Below are 17593 nucleotides of genomic sequence, written 5' to 3'. Positions count from 1 at the left end.
GACTTTCAAGGGCCGCGGTTTGGGATGCGGCGGCGGCATTTGTTGCGTCTCTCTCTCTCTTTTTTTTCACTCCCTTCTTTTTTATGTTACCATTCGCCACCTGCCTCCGAAATTCCTGCATTTACCAACCCCTGACTAGCCGGCTGGAAGGAAACCAAAGAAACGCGGCTGAGTCGCTCCTCTCTCTCTCTCTGTCCTCCCTCTCCTACTGTTCTGACTGAGTTTTGAATTAGTCACAGCGTTTTCTCAGCCATTGGATCATTTTCCCTTTGTTTGGGACCCTTGAGCTCATATAAAAGTAAACCAAGAGGGTGATGACACCCTTGAAATGCCGTTGCTCTCCTTGGTACAGTTTGAGGCTTTAGGAGGGGAAAAGGTATACAGTATGGACAGAGGAGATGAAAGAAGGGAGAGGAAAGACCAAACTCTTGCCATGTATGTGTATCTATATACTGTCAATATGCACGATATTACTGCGTTCTCATATGCAGGAAATGTGCACATGGAGACTGAAAATCCTGCTGTGTTTTAACGTGTGACAGAAAGAAGGAAGCAGATTTTCAGAGGTTTTGAACAGCTCTGCTCATAAATGTTATGATTCTTTGCCAAAATTTCAGAACAGCGGCAACAACGAGCGCAACGGTTCCCTGCCGGGGGGGGGGGGGGGGGGGTTGGGGGCACCTCGCCGCTCGTGTGGCACCCCAAAGCTCTCGTTTGTTAACTTTTCTCGTGCTTGTGTGCTCGGGACCCTGAAGCACTTCTAAGCATGCCACCTTGTCACCCCCCCCCCCGCTATGCCACTCCATAATTCCACACAGTTTAGATCGAGCCCGAGACTCAGGTCTAAAGTTGCGTAGGTGAAAGGCGCATTGACGGCGTTCTGTAGCAGGCTGCCTCGGTGGGCGTCTTCTGGGAACGACGCGGTTTTGTCTGTCTGCTTCAGAGCGTTGCCGCCCGCCGGTGCTCACCTGCCGCAGGGGCGCGTAGGCCAGCTGTCAGCCCCCGGCCCCTCTTTGTGCCGCTGAATTCTGATCTGTCCCGAGCGCTGAAAGGCGGCCATGCGGAGTCCCGCGGCCCTTCCATCCTCCTCGCTCCTCCATTGTCATCCTCCCGGTCCGAGCACCACACTGGGCCCGAAAGCCTGGCTTATTGTCATCTATTGGAAACTCCTTTTGCCAGTCCATGAAAGCTAATGTGCGTTTGTGTGGCCCCTTTGGTTGAACGTTCAGAAATGTGGACGGCAGATTAAATGCTTTTATGGGACTTGTTTCAGGGACAAAGACTTGCATCAGCTGGGATTATTACAGTGGACTGTGGTAAGGCTAAGATAATGCATGAAACAGGAGTTTAGTGTGGGGTGCTTGACTACATTATTACCATATTCATAGGAGTCTTAGCAGATGCTTACATCAAAAGGGATTTGCATAGCATGCAGCTTTAGACGTTTGTACACCTCTATCCATATTAATGACACAATTCAGGTTAAGGTACAAAAGCAGGGCTTCTCCGGGGATTTCTGAGCCAGTAGGTTTGGCCAGAAGATCTGTTTATAATAACCACCATGAGTCCTGCTACACTTCAATGCGATGAGAATCGCTCTGTAGCAATTGGTTTTAATAGGTAGAGAAAAAAAAACTTTCAGAAGAGTGTAGAGCATGTAGAGTCTGAGATTAAGCGTAAAACCTGTGGCCAAAGTTCACGTGTCCCATGTCAACGAAAACATGAAAAAGAACACATTTTGTATATTTACATCACACATTAAAGAACACATTATATTTATATATATATATATATATATATATATATATATATATATATATATATATATATGTGTGTGTGTGTGTGTGTGTGTGTGTGTGTGTGTGGAATATGGGTTTAGTGTGGCAGGGAGAGAGAGAGAGACAGATTGCCTACTTTTATTCTGATACCCCAGAATAAAATAGATAGATAGATAGATAGATAGATAGATAGATAGATGGATGGATGGGCGGACAGACGGTCGGATGGACAATTTAGTGATAACATTAATCGGAGTACATCTTTGGTCTTTGGGCGGAACATTCCGGTAACTCTGAGGAAACCCTTAAGACCCGTAGACTGAGAGCAGGGCTGGGAGTGAGACCCTTCAGCCTAGATGTGCGAGGTGGCAAGCATACCCCTGAGACCCTGTGCCACTCACGATTAATATTATGAAACTGTAAATTATTTTTTGCTGACTGAAATAAAAATGGAATAAAAATAGATTAATAATGTATTAATGCAAACGTGCGAGTTCTGAACTAACGTTTTAGTTCAGTTCGTGCAAAGTTCTATAAAAATGTTACTTTTATCACTGTTTGAATCGTTTCCTTTGTCTTGCATTGAGTGTCTGTGATACATTAGCGGTACAGTTATAAATACTACCAGCAGAGGGACCTCACACGTATGTTAACCTCACAGTTCTTTCTTTTGCCCACAAGATGGAAGTATTAGATGGACTGTCCATTGCATGGTTTCCCAAAGACAGATCGAACTAATTAAAACTGACTAATTACTATGGAATAATTACTGATCGACAAATTGCATAGACATCTATAATCCACAATTTAAATAAGTGTCAGGGATTTGGTTTAACTCGCTACATGGAATGGTAATACATTACGAGAGTATCTTATTGATGAATATTTTCTGAAATGCATTCTGCGATAAGACATGGTTATATTGATAATGTGATGCCTAACGTCACGTGCAATATCTGTCATCTTTTAAAGGTAAATTTTCATTTAATTTCATTTTACTATGAATGTCTTGCTAAGAACAGAAGACAAGTTTTTAAATATGTCAATGTTTATAAAAATGACTAATTACCGTATTTAAATATCAATTTTCTTTTTACAAAAAAAAACTTTAATGCATTTATATTTACATATCTATACACAAAGGTGATATTATTATTATTAGTATTATTATGTACAATTTTAAATACAAAAAATAATTCCCTGGAAGAGTTGCAGCAAAAATAAAATGTTTAAATACATCAAAAATTTCTCTTAATAATCAAAACAAAATTCTTTTTAAAAAAAAAAAAAAAAAAAAAAAAAACCTTTCAAAATGCCCCCATTTCTAAATGCCAGTACTCTTCCTGAACTGGAGTGGCCCATTATGGGATTTGAGCATGGGATTCTTCAGGAGAGTTCGGCACTTTATCTCCTATCATATTGCAATTCCAGATCCATTCTACAATTCCCTGCTCTGCTCAAGACGGATGATGAACATCAACAAACGCAACGGTCACTGAAAGCTGGGACTATGCATGAAGACCCAGGACGGTTTTCCGAAAGGGTCCATGCTGTCCAGTGGACCCTGCTCTGTGTTGACAGATTCCTCAGGTTCTGCCTGCTGAATGTTCACTGGGTCCAGTGACAGAGTGCTCACCATTGGCAGGAAGTGAGACAGTGAGGACGGGAGCCGTTCTTGGTCCTGGCGCCTCTGCGAGCTGCTGCACAGGGTCACTGCCATGCCATGTTTGTCTGAGATGTAGATGTTGTATCCATTGGGAAGAACTCGCTCCTCAAAGGAGCAGCTGTCTTTGACGTAGGTGGACTACCAAGGATGACAGAGAGAGAGAAAGACTGAGATATCATGAGAAACAACTGCGTGGAACTTCACTGACATGAAGAGTTGAAGCACAGGCATCTTTGAAGCGTACAGACTGCGTAAAGTTCTTCGAATACTGTTTGCACAATGAACAGAATACCCCAACCCCCCCCCCCCCCCCCCGGAGGCCACCAGGGTTGTTGCTACTGTTTCCATCCATTGAGATTCTAGCTGGGCAAACATGCCCCAGTGCGGGGCAAAGGTTGCTCTGAAATGTTCTAATTACTGTGCTGGGGTGTTTCTCCCTATAATAATGTGAATAATTTACCGAAGGATCAGCTCAGCCAATGAAAAATTTCACAGGTCAAAGAATTTACTTTTTTCAACAATGTAGGCTGCATATAACGGAGGGCAGCGGGAAATACAGGCGGAACCTTTTGTGTTTGCCGTAGATTTTTTAAAACATCTACAAATAGCTAAGATATTTAACAGAATGTAATTCTTCAGAATAGCTCATTAATTTAAACAGCATGCCCCCCCCCACCAAAAAGAAAAATCATTAGTGAATAAATAAAATTAAGGTAATTCCCTTTTTTTGAATCTTGATTGTGTTATATTTGAAAAGGTACACAATGCAGAAGTGCTTAATGCTACATAATCCTGGCCCCAAAGCATTAGGTATCAGTCTGCAAATAGTTGACACAGGTGTCTGTTTTGTTGACATTTCTGCGTACACTTCCCCCAGCCATTAAAAGTAAATTCGGATCTCACATGTGGACTGTTAGTCTTGGCTCAGGCAGAGGATGAACGGACTTCTGACCAGTGGCGAACCTGGCAGAACATCGGAAGTGGGCTAATCAAAACTCCTGGCTTCTTTCCTTTACTGACCATCTGCACTCACAATTGTGTTACAAACCCGGCTCTTAAAGACAGATATCTTGTATGTCTCAGATGTACCTAGTTCAGGATAAATACAGGATTCGTGCAATCAGCTTTTCTGTTTGTGTAGTTCTGTCAAGAATGAATTAAGTCCTATAACTGTAAAAGGCAAACAGGTGTGATTCCACAAGGATGAGTTAACATTGAACGATCTTTTTCTAACTTACCGATCCATACAACTTTCCACTTTGATCCATGCAAAGGTAGTGGGAAGTCACTACACCTTTGATAACAACAAATCCTGTATCAACAGGTACAACTTCCATTAAACCTAAAAAGAAAATTGTGAAAAACTACTTTCAGATTTTTTTTAAAGAGTACAAACTACTGGGAAATGCATGTACACTCATTTTAAATCAGCTAAAGTTGAATTTCCATTGCATGCAATGCTTTTAATTCATATACTTTGCAATTATAAATGGTGCTTCAGTAAAATGTATACTTTCATTGACTGATCATTTTACTAACAACAATTTATTTTTATTCAGGCACAGGCCTGAATAAAAATAAGCTTCATTATAAACTGATATACAATTAAGTGTGGCCCGTTTTTTCATCGCGCCAAATAACTTTAATGCATAACAAAATGCTTTGTAGTCCGTTAAGTTCATTTTTGGCCACAGTCTCCATCACTAGTGTAATGAGTCTCCTTAGCTGCGCTCAGCCCCTTCCGCCCCCTCGACTTCAGTTAAATGTACTCACTATTAGCGCTTTGGAGAACAGACCCATCCACTTTGCCATCGGGGTTGATTTGCAAATGCAGTCCACGCCTCGCAGCGTACAAATGCCTGAGACGGATAGGCTGCCCCCAGCCGTTGTCATACTGAGGTCCCGAGTCGCGTAGCGGGAAACACCAAGCTCCAGCAGCGAATAAAACATTTACTATGTTAGCAAGGATATAGACACCGAACGTCATGCCGAAAGACCGCGTTAAACATACAAAATTCGCCCCCGTGCTATCCTTAACTCACAGATGTGGAATATGCGTCAGATCACCTGCGCTTTAAATATAGCTGCAGTCAGCCCAATCAATAACTTTTTTTTTTCCTTCTTACCCAGAGCAGTTCTGGGAAGTGAATGGTAAGACAGGATTGTGCACGGTACGTGGCCCATTCAGCTCTGCCCCAAAAAAAGAGCCATTATCAATACCCAAAGCCAAGCTCTCTCATAGCGAGCAGGTTTAACTGCAGCTGAACAAACAAGTTTACCATTTGTAGGCTACTGTGTGTTTTCAAGTTATCCGCTGACTAGATCTGCCCATCATTCATTAAGAAAAAATATTTACGGGCCTCTGTCTTACAATTACTATTGCGATTAAACGGATTTTGTAGTTCTTAGTGTTTTGGAGAGTAACAGCGCAATTGATCGCATTTGTGTTAAACAACCCTGGCGGTAATAATTACGACGATTTCCACGCGTTTTCTTTATGCAGTAGCTTAAGTAACCCGCAAGTAAATAAGCCTAATATAAAGATAAATAGGCTATTCGTTTGGCACTGTGTGTTGACTTTTAGAAAATGACTTCAGTAATTGTTTTGTAATGATTCATGCAATATTTAAACATTTTTATTAAAATCCATTAAACTTAAACATCCATCCATTCAACACGGCATTACAAAAGCCGTTTCGTAATAGGTTTTTAAATGCTCAGTAGGCAATTTTCTGTGGTCCCCGCTAGATGACGCTCTGAATCTTAAAATGAAGCTGGTTACAGTTTAATAGACGTACACCGGCTATTTGATACACCAGTGTTGTAAACTGTGAATGCGACTTCGAGGACCACAGTCATCTTTTACTAATTATTATCGATCTTATCCCAGTATTTTACAGATTTCCTTGATTTGCTAAATATTCAGACAAAAACGTATTTCCTCTGCATTTTAAGACATTTTGGACAATTCTCTGCTTCCAATTTTCTGTGGACAGTTTGGGGAAGGTCCTTTTCTGTCCCAGCATGACTCTGCCCCAGTGCACAAAGCAAGGTCCATAAAGACATGGTTGGTGTGGAAGACCTTGACTGGCCTGCACAGAGCCCTGACCTCAACCCCATCAAACGGCTTTGGGATGAACTAGAATGGAGATTTTAAGCCAGTTGCTCTTCTGGATAAATGGACAAAAATTCCCACTGATACCCTCAAAATGTTGTGGAAAGCCTTCCTAGCGGAGTGCAGGTGTTATAGCGGCAAAGGGGGACCAGCTCCATATTGATGCCTATGGATTTATAATGGGACGTCATTAATATTCCCCTAGGTGTAATGACCTGGTGTCCCAATACTTTTGTCCATTTATTGATTGTAGGTGAGCGCAAGCTTGGCAGTAAGGGGCAGCCCTCAGCAGTAGTGCCAATGGAGTTGGGGGTTAAGGGCCTCGCTTATGGGTCCTCAGATGTGATCTTTCTTCCAAAGCCAGGATCAAACTAACGACCTTCCAATCACAGGCACAGAGATTTAGCCCTGTTTGATGGCAACAAAAAAAAAACCAAAACAAAAAGTCAAAAAATGCCTTTAAGTATATAGACACTTGTATCTTTTCTTTTAACGGGAAATCTGTCTCTATTACAGCCTGTCTGAAAGACACCATCTGCCAGATGACGACGGAAGCTCAGATCACCTGCAGAGACCGGTCTGTTTTGAACCTTTTAGGTGAGCACTGTGTTTGAAGGTAACGGATGACGCGGGCATTGACTGTGCCAGCCATTTGCCCCATAGGGGTAGATACAGAGTTCTTTTGCAGTTGGAAACCTTATAAAGAAGTATTCTCAGGACCAGCATAGGGGTAATCTCGTATCCTCTCACAGGATGCACACCGCAGTAAACCTAGAGAACCACTGCTCCTTATCTGCAGTGTTCCTCCTCTTTGAAGGGCCTCATTTCATATAACACACCAGTATATGAGGTGTGTTGAAATAACGTTTTAAAATGAATGTGTGTTCTTTTTAATTGACGCGCTGACACACAGACTCATGACACATGATCTTGCCTCTATGTATGGATGGGAAATCAATCCCCCCGATAACTGAACTGTGATTTAAAAAATACTTTGGATATAATATTCATCCGCCTTTCAGCCACCTGTCAAGTCAGACAGAGAAATAAATAAGCATGTAATGTTCGTTATGGTAAAAAACATGATAGTCTGTCTATTTCTCTTTGTGTAGTTAACGACATGAAATGAGCAATTAAGTATGCAAATTACTGTGAAACTATAACCGTGGAATTATGTACTTTTAAGTAATAGGTGCCATTCTGTTGCATTCAAGACACGCTTTTGAACAGCCTGTGTAATTGATTTGATGTGTAATCCTTGGTGAAAATGTATTATGCTGGGGATGTCAGTCTGATTCAGCTTGTGGTTCACATCTTTAAAAGTTATACGTAGTTCCATTACGTTGAGCTCTACATAGTCCTTATAAACCTGCTAGATTTCACTGTTGCAATTAGTGCTTAACTTGCTTTTGAGTTTTATTTTTAGTTTGGATCATTCAAAATTGATTTATATAGATGTTCATATAGTTATTTTTACTGATGGGTACAACAAGATATATCCTAAAACAATTTAGAGTACAGTCACATATGCTGTAATGTGTTATTGTTAGAAATCCCATTTCTTCAATTTCTTCTGAGATCTGGACTGAAGAGAGTGAGTTCAGCCCCCCCAGCCCTTCAGTTTGATACCTCTGAGTGCTCACAGACACGGGCTGTGAAGTTATCAGGTGGAGCTGGAAGTAGCTGTTAGCATGTAGGCACTTTCTGAAACGTAGCTGGCACCGGCTCAGCTGTGGCGTGTCGGAGCATGAAGCTGTTTCAGCCCCCTGCGCACCACACATCCTGTGAAGGGCCCTGAGTGAACGACCAGCCCTTTGAAGGTACCTCTGGTGTCACGCTACGTTTTATTTATCAGCAGCTTTTATCCGAAGCTACGTACAATTGAGAAAGCAGCGTCAGACAGTCGCTGGAGTGACGGCACATTTAGGGCCTTGTTCAGGGGACTAGCAGTGAAATCGCTCTGCTGGGTCTGGGATTTGAACTGGCAATTTTCCTGATCGTAAGCACATTGGCCCTGAAAAGCTTCCTCCCCAGATGGGACTTGAACCCACAACCCTCCATTACTACTGGCCACTGGTGCTGCCTGTATGTGGCTGCTTTTTATTCCTAATAATCTAAACACAGGGTGCATGAATAATCTGTTTTCAGTTTTTTGGACAGAGACAAGGTAAAGCGCTTTGAAACAGTGTACTGTTGTGAAAATGCGCTATGCTAAGATAAATTGATTAATTGATTGATGAGCCCAGTTTGAAAATACTCTCTGCTTTCAGTGTTTGACCTTGTAGTGCTGATGACACTGTGATTGGCCTGCGGTTAGCAGAAGCGCACATCTGTATCACTTTAATGTTTGGAGAACCTGCCAATGCTCCGAGGAAAGTGTCTAATTGGCCAAATCCATTCATTTCTAGGGAGCCTTTTATATTGTTCCTGTTTTAGACAACAAACAAGAACAGTGTTTAATTAAAATGGTTAACTTGCTGCGTAAGTAATATTTGCTTTATAGAGGTACTAGAGCTAGTTGAGAATTGAGTTTCCTTTATTGCGGTACTAGATATGTGTTTACTTCCAAATAAACAAAGAGGCGTCTGTCTCCTGAACATTTCTCCAAATGTCCTTGACAAATCTTCCAACTGGCTCCCCTTGTAATATGAGTATCCAGAGAAATGTCAAGGACCATCTGCACTTGTCAGTGTGGTGTGGCGAGTGATGGACATGGGGGCGACATGCACCCCCCCCCCCCGAACACCTGTATGTAAAGCACATATTGGGGAATGATAGGAATGTGAGTGTCGAGGTCATCGGTGAACCGGGGGAGCCTCAGCGCTGCTCGGCGCAGAGACGGCAGGTTCGTAAGGCACGGCCGCTTCACCGCAGCAGTTTCCTTACCTGCAGCAACAATCGCTATCCCAGTTCCCAGTGGGAAGCCACTTCAGTGCTTCCTTCCCAGTCCCTCAGAGCGCTCGAGCTGGAAAGACTGGGCTACAGCAGGCTATTCAGTTAGCAGTGTCTTAGCATGAATACATGGGATTCTGTTATTTACATATTTATTTACCTGATATTCTTTTTCAGGATGTTTGTACACTGTGTACTTTTTAAACTAATTTTTTTAACTTATTTCAGAATGTGTACTTTTTGAACTTATTTTCACTTTGTTTACTCCTCTGCACTATGCATACTCTCTTATACTTTGTCTTGTTTTGCACTAAATATTTGTTTGCATTTTACCTAACTTGCTACTGTATGCAAAGGAACTTCCCCCTGAGATCAATAAAGTTAATCTTATCTTGCAAAAACCTTTGTTTGAGAAGCCAAAAAGTGGCTGGATCCTGCCCTAAAAATCGCTACAGTTGAATTTTTTAGTGAGAATGTCCATCTCTTTTCTTAAATTTATTTCTGGAATTAATTGAAAATGGCCTTCTTCTGACCTACTCATAAACTTGGTCTGGTAATTGAATGTTTTTTAGCTGTTTTTTTTAGTCTTTTTTTCCGAGTTCTCATCGATCGCTAAATAAAGGACATATTCGATAATTACTGATAAGTTCTGAATACCCACTGTCGTAGCAATATAAAAGGTCAGCAATTTTTTATCTTATACAAGATACAAGATATCTTTATTGTTACCGTACAAGTACGATGAGATGACATTTGGACCATACTGTATAAACCCCAATAAGAAATATACAAGATAAAAGAAATATTTAAGAAAAAAACAGCATATAGCAATGTACAAATACACAGTATAAAAGAATAAGGGGAATATTGCACATGTATTACTACACATGAGTTAAATTATTGCACCTGCGACAGGTAGCACTTGAGAGTCGTAGTATCACTGCAAGATAATGATCATGATCAGCAGTATTGCAGAGTATTATGGATGACACAGAACCCAGCTGTGGTACTGAGATGAATGTGATGACGGCATCGTCGTACGGTCAACATGGGTGACTGTACGATGGCTAGGAGCCAGAACAGCTAGAGTGCATATTCTGTGATGGGTTTGGTGTGGATATATCTCAGATCTCAGCGCAGGTCAGTGTGGTGCTGTTGTGAGGGGGGGGGGGGGCAGGCCCAGTGAGGTTAGCAGTGTGACAGCTTCGGGGTAGAAGCTGTGCTGCAGTCTTGCCGTTTACAGGCCTCTGCAACACGTGCCAGACGGCAGAAGTGTGACAAGCTTGTGTCCGGGGTGGGTTGGATCACTGCAGATGTTTCTGGATTTGCAGCTACAGTGGTTCTGAAAAGTTCCTCCAGGGTAGGAACCTGTGAGCCAGTGATCCTCTGAGCTGTTTTAATGATGCGCTGGAGGGCTACATGGGTACCATGCCGTGATGCAGTATGTGATGATGCACTGGAGGGCCTTCCTGTTCTCAGAGGGGCTGCCTGGGTACCATGCCGTGATGCAGTATGTGATGATGCACTGGAGGGCCTTCCTGTTCTCAGAGGGGCTGCCTGGGTACCATGCCGTGATGCAGTATGTGATGATGCACTGGAGGGCCTTCCTTTTCTCAGAGGGGCTGCCTGGGTACCATGCCGTGATGCAGTATGTGATGATGCACTGGAGGACCAGTACCAGTGGTGGCCTAATGGTTAGAGAAGCCCCCTTGTAATTAAAGGATTGCTGGTTCAGATCCCTGACTAGTGAAAGGCACCCTCCAAGCACCACTCTCTGAGCACTGAATTAGCTGCCCCCTGCTATGTCATGATGTCACATATGTCACATTTTGTTGTTGTGTGTCAGCAATTAATCACTTTTGCTTCACCTGCTGGGTTTGGGTCTTCCCCTTGGCAGTTGTGGAACGCTGTTCTAATAGGGAGCTTTTCAGAGGGTGAAGTTAAGCCTTATTAAAGTGATTTTTTTTAATGTCCAAACATCTGAAGTCTTAGAATGACTCGCTTACTTTTGGGCTGGGGGCCCACAAACACTCTATACCCCTCGTTCGCATAGGTTCAACTACCTCCCACCCAGGCACAAGTTTTGACCTGTTTTTCCACTATCTTGGATCAAGGCAAACATGTGCCATTTTATCGGGGAGCATATAGTCCAAAAATTAAGCTGCTTGCTAATATTAGTCTGCTTTTCTGGAAACTCAGTGTCTAAGACCGATGAAAGATGTTTCATATGATGTAAGCGTATGAAACCCAGACGCTTTGGACCAGCTACAATGCTTCTGGTTTGTATCGGGCCTGTGAATCCGTGTGTCACTGGAGAACTTAGTGATGCTACTTCTTAGCTCTTATCTGGTCAGCACAGTGCTGGAAAATCCCAGACTACAAAAGGAGGTATCTGCTTGCTATGGAAGCGTATAGGTGGGTGTGCGGGGAAGCCGGTCCCCTGAGCCAGCAGACACAGGAGTCACCAGACACAGGACACAGGAGTCACCAGACACAGGACACAGAGTCACCAGACACAGGACACAGAGTCACCAGACACAGGACACAGAGTCACCTTTGCTTAGCTGGCTGTTATGTCTGTCTCCTGTGACAGATAATGAGTCACAACAGGAGCAGGTGCACAGCAGCTCTGATGTGCCTGTTTGGCATTTTTTCCTGTGGTCTGACCAGGTGGGGAAATTTGAATGGATCTGTACTGGATAAATTTGCTTCAGCTCTTTGTTCTATTTTTTTTATTTAGAACTGGTGGAAACAAATTTGCAGGGTTGATTAAACAAATGGGCCACGGTAACAATTAACGTTTTTCCAAAAGGCCCATGACTATTGAAGGACATGAATGCTTCGAGCTCCTCTGTGGCCAAGCCTTAATTATTTGTTTCATAAATACGCTGCTCGGCCAAAAAAAAAGTCGCCATTTGAATTTTTCGTTGGACCGCCTTTAGCTTTGATTATGGTGCACATTTGTCATGACATTGTTTCCACAAGCTTATGCAATATCTCACCCTTTATTTTCATCCAGATTTGCATTCATTTCTCACCAAGATCCTGTATTGACAAATGAGTTGAACCACTCCATAAAGCCTCCTTCATCCCAAAGACCTTCAATGAGGTCAAGGTCACAACTCTGTGGTGACCAATTCATGCGTGAAAATGACCCCTCATGCTCCCTGAACCACTCTTTGACAGTTCAAACCCATTGAATCTTGGCATTCTTGTCCTGGAATATGCCCATGCCAACAGGGAAGAAAAAAATCCATTGATGATGGATGGAGGTGTAACCTGGCCATTCAGTAGATTCAGGTAATCCGCTGACTTCACTTTATTGCTGCATAACGTTGCTGAGCTGTAATAATGATCCAGTCATTGGCTCTTGAGTATTTGCTGATATAAATTCAAATGGCAACTTTTTTTTTGGCCGGGCAGCGTAATTACAAATTATGTCTATATTATGGTACAAATGTAAGGTAATTTACGGTAACAGTTTTTTTGTTTTTCTCCACTCAGAGTTTTCTTACTCTATAAAATTAACTGTTAGATCAGTATATTACAAAAATTCTTGTAAGACTGAATACTGCATATTTACACCTATTTGGGGTCAGCCTGTCCCTCGAGCAATATGGGGGTTAAGGGCCTTGCTCAAGGGCCCAACGGAGAAATCATTCTAACAACCTTGGGATTTGAACCGGAAACCTTCTGATGACAGTGCTGTCACCCAGTGAGCCAAACACTGCTGCCAAAATGATACTTCCATCTTTCCACTGCATTATAGAAACCAAATATTAATTCCAGCAGAAGAAGCCACCTGTCAGCTGATGGCACTGTAGTTACGTAACTGGACTTCTGTCTGATGGCACTGTAGTTACGTAACTGGACTTCTGTCTGAAAGGTTGCTTATCTACCTTCCAAGAAGTTGGCACCTCAGATGAAAAACCAATGTCTAGAAATGTACACCAGGCCTGTCGCTTTGAATAGAAGCAAGTGCTGTGTAGCAAAATAATCTGTCCCAGAGTGTGATGCCTCAGACCATCCAGGGACGGTCCAGAGCACCTGGCTCTCCCTGCACACACCCTGGGCTGTCTGCGGCCGCAGAGATTCGGCCGTGTCATGCGATCCAAGGCTGAGGGAACCACCCAGCATGCAAAGCGAGGCCTTCGTAGCGCTGGGCGTATTCAAACACAGGGAGCGGAGCCGACTTACCCGCCCTAGGACTAAAAATGTGCCGAATCCAAAAGGAAAGGGCTGATCTCCTCCTCGGACTCCTCCCGTTCAGCCCGGTGCCTGGTCTCTGCGCTCGTTTGTAACTCCCGCCTTTGCCACGAACCCTGCATTTCCCATTTCTTTGTTCTTTTACGACCCATCCAGAATGCCTTAACTGTAGTCTTGAACTTTTTTTTATATACATAGTCTTATAATCCTGTTATTTTAGACATGCCTGACATACTCTTAAGGAAACGGCTTGTATCGTAAGCTTTTTTTTCCTCCAACACTGATAGGCTCTTTATTTTTATTTAATAACTGATTTAGGATTTCGGAGCCTTTAATCTCTGAATTCAGACCAAAGTTAATAATAACAGCGACGGCAGTATATTTTTCATTCATGAGAAGCTTTAATGGCCGACAAGAGTTTTATCCACGTACCCCCTCCACCGTCGGCGCACGTCACTGCCCTCTGCAGGCCGGGCTCATTCAGCCCCCCTCTCGTCAGCCTACCTGTGGCAGCTTGCAGTCGGTCCATACCAGCCAAGCTCTGTGGCAGCGCCTGTCTCACCCATCAGTGTTCTCAGGCTCTGGCCTTATTTATTTACTGGATAAAAAGGCAGCAGCTGTGATGCCCATCGGATGCTGAGACCCCATAACGAGTCATTAGTACTGTTGCCCCCCCCCTGCTGCCCACCACCCGAGGGGCAGAGCAGGGCAGGGCAGGGATCTGCCCCCGATGCTGACGTCTTATTTAAAATTTATCTCCACAAATCCTGTGTTTTCTAAGAGCCACTAGGGGCTTAATTCTTTTAATATCTTAATAGGGTTACTAATGTTTCAAATATGCCTTTATTTAAATGGCTGGAATTAGAATTTAGAACTTCAGAATGGAGTAGGTCAGTCAGTATAACTTCCAGTTGGGGCTGTAATGCAGGACTCCAGCAAATACGTGTTTGTTGTGATTTTTTTTTTTAATGAACTTATCTTGGGAGACTTGGGAGATGTCATGCGTAATAGGCTTAAACTGCCAATAGTGCTCATTTTTTATATAGCGCCTTTCACAACGCTGTGACCCCAAGGCACGAAACAGGGATATGGGGAGTAAAGTAACACCCAAGTAAAGAGAATGTTCAGAATGAGTCACGTGTCCCTCATAGGTGTGTGATCCTGGTTAAACGAGGTCCTCAGAGACCGCCTCCGTTTGACAGCAGTCTGGCGGCTTGGAGAAGCTCCACTTGTAAAGCTGCTTCATTCACATGCACATTCATGAAGGGGGGGGGGGGTGACTAGCATGGTGTGAGATGCGGATCAGGTCACGCGGGAGCCATCAGCCCCTCCCTCCATCGCCCATCACCCCCAAGCCAGCATGGCGAAGGACAGGGAAACAAATTATGCGAGAGATTTAGCGTCCTTCCCTCCCGGGCTGCCTGTTTGCCCAGGTCAGCATCGGGCCGCAGCCGATTACCACCAATACACTTTCTGTGATGCGCTGCTTAGTCGTTCATTTCCTGGGTTGTCTGGTGCCTTGTGAAGTCTTTGTATATTTCAGGACTTGAAAGGCCTGTTTTGGGATATACAGGCATCTAGGCCAATGAACCTCGAGAGATGAATAAATGTTTATTTTACTATCAAACAATAGGTGTGGTATGCTTGTTCTTTTTATTTTAAGTTATTGTAACAGCCATAGTTATTTGAAATCAGTGTGCATTTCTTGGATTTATGAACTCTTCAAGTTTTATTGTTATGATTTCAAGAACTGTGGAATGTTTAATTATTAATAAATCATTAATATAAATGTTTTTTTCTGGTTGAGTGAGGACAAGAGGGATACTGTACAGGTTCTAACTTGAGGTGATCCGATTCTGCCCAGTAAAAAAGAAAAAAAATCTTTATTTTAATTTTTAAAAATCATCTAAAAGCTGAGAACTCCGCCGAAGTTGGTTTTCAGTCAATGGTAAAAGCTAAATTTAGAGCAAGTTGCCAAAAATACGAGTGTATTTATGTACTGAACGGACACACCTGTCTGTCTTTACCAAGGTTGTGTCTTTGTGAAGCTGTCTGCTAGTAAAAAATGTTAAAAAGACAATGAAACAAAGACGCTGCCATCGTAACTGAGGTTATAATGGTTACCTGATAAGCTCTGTTGGTGTTACATTGGTTTCATTAACACACAAAAGCTGGATTGTCCCAGAAACAGGTTTATTTTGAGATATATTGAGACGGCAGACTTCAAGGGGGATGTAAAAAAAAGGAGAGAGAGTCGTTGTTGCTCCTTGACCATTCTGATGAGACTCGGCTTGTGCGGAAAGTTGAATTAAGAGCCTTGGAGAGGAGCTTACGGTGGCTTGCTGCTAAAACAGCACTCCCCTGAAATAGACTCACCCGCCCTCTGCTTCCTCCTGTAAAATCACACTCTGTTATTTGCCAGAACTTTGTCCTCCATTCACGCTGCCTAAGGTTGCCCTCAGAAACCAATTTACTCTGTTTGACCTTATTTGCATAATCAATTTACTAAGGAGATGTCAGCAGGGCCCCTCTGCTTCGGAGCAACTGGAACTTACTCAGGCTTTACGCTTAATCTTTAGCAATCGCAGATGTCGGGCCTTTCATGTTCTTCAGCCCCTATGAGGTATAGTCATATTTTTCGATGGTACCTTTAGCTTTGGTGACGCATTATTCTGAGCAAGAGAGCAGAAAGTCTGTAGTTTAGGGTCAGGGAAATCTGACAATGTGTTTGCTCTGCCATCCTCCTACCTTTGCATTCTCTTCTTTGATTGAAGAGCTCTGGACGCCAGTGTGAGGCTAAACAGTATGTTATGTAACACCGTTTGATCTGTAGCTATTGCTACTCACGCTAACAATGACAGGCCTGAATCGCTGCAGGCCGCACACTGACCTCCAGTCAGTTGTTAAAATATGCATGATATTTTTAATCTACGGCAGGAAATAGTTTTCTTTCCTTTCCTGTCTTGTGTAGTTACATATTTATATTGTTTCAGGAATACACTTTCTCAGCCTGTGTGTTATGATGATATGGTTTATAATTGTGAATTAGGTTTATATTACATTGTGGGGACCAGATGTTCCCCAGAATGTGATAAAAACCTGCTATTTTGATGTGGGGACCATTTTCCAGGTCCATGGTTACGGTTAGGACTGGGTAGGGGTTAAGGTTTCATGTTGTGATTAGAGTATTCCCCACAGAAACAAATTGAGAGTCCCCACAAAGATATAATTACAAACCTGTGTGTGTGTGTGTGTGTGTGTGTGTGCATACATATTTAAATTTCATCTGTCATAAGGTTTCTAATATTCACAAATATTAGTCAAACAAAATCTTGTGAATACACTTTCAAAATATATTTTATTAACTTCAATGTGCACAGCACATATACCACAGTATTTAACAAGTCCTGTATAAAACTACAGGCAGATTCTGGTTACACACGGTTTTAGTCGAAACATATTCCCACAAGTGTCAGCTTCCTGACTCCGCTACATCTTCCTGACCTGAATGCAGGAACAATAAAGAATATAACTGATGAACATAAGAACCTACATTTCTACATCTTCTTTCCTCGATTCCATTCTTCTGTGCTATATTTTTTCTTACTACAATTGCTGCACTTTGGGTAAAGCATAAGATACCAAATTACTTAATGTTCCTTTCTGAGACACTGCGTGCTAAATTTAGCCCAAGGAACTAAAAACAAATACAGCAAAAAAAAAAACATAAAAAAAAAAACAAATTGCAACACAGTGAACCATTACGGAGAGGAAGTAGACACTCAGACTAAAGTGAGGAGAGGGAGGTCTGGAAGGAATGTTAAAGGGAGTCTCACGTTTTTGTTATAAATGTTCGGAGTGGAATTATTGTTCGGAGACACAGAGATCAGCATGTCAAGCTGAAGTGGTTCTTTTGTAACGCAACACCTCAAACAA

At 42.6% G+C, this 17593-nt stretch overlaps 1 protein-coding gene across 1 annotated transcript; it reads right to left on the bottom strand.

Moving 5' to 3' along the window:
• Positions 1–3139: 3139 nt before the first annotated feature.
• Positions 3140–5476, bottom strand: fgf19 (fibroblast growth factor 19). The gene is made up of 3 exons (XM_023827374.2): positions 5218–5476; positions 4683–4786; positions 3140–3582 (listed from the first exon to the last, which is right to left on the bottom strand). Exons 1-3 carry the CDS (start codon positions 5429–5431, stop codon positions 3271–3273), a joined length of 630 nt encoding a protein of 209 aa, XP_023683142.1. The 5' UTR covers positions 5432–5476; the 3' UTR covers positions 3140–3270.
• Between the last annotated feature and the right edge of the window lie 12117 nt (positions 5477–17593).

Source organism: Paramormyrops kingsleyae, chromosome 13 (assembly GCF_048594095.1).
Source record: "Paramormyrops kingsleyae isolate MSU_618 chromosome 13, PKINGS_0.4, whole genome shotgun sequence".
In the NCBI taxonomy this organism is placed as follows: Eukaryota; Metazoa; Chordata; class Actinopteri; order Osteoglossiformes; family Mormyridae; genus Paramormyrops; species Paramormyrops kingsleyae.
The sequence above is the reverse complement of the archived record's forward strand: the minus strand, read 5'-3'. Positions and strand labels throughout refer to the sequence as shown.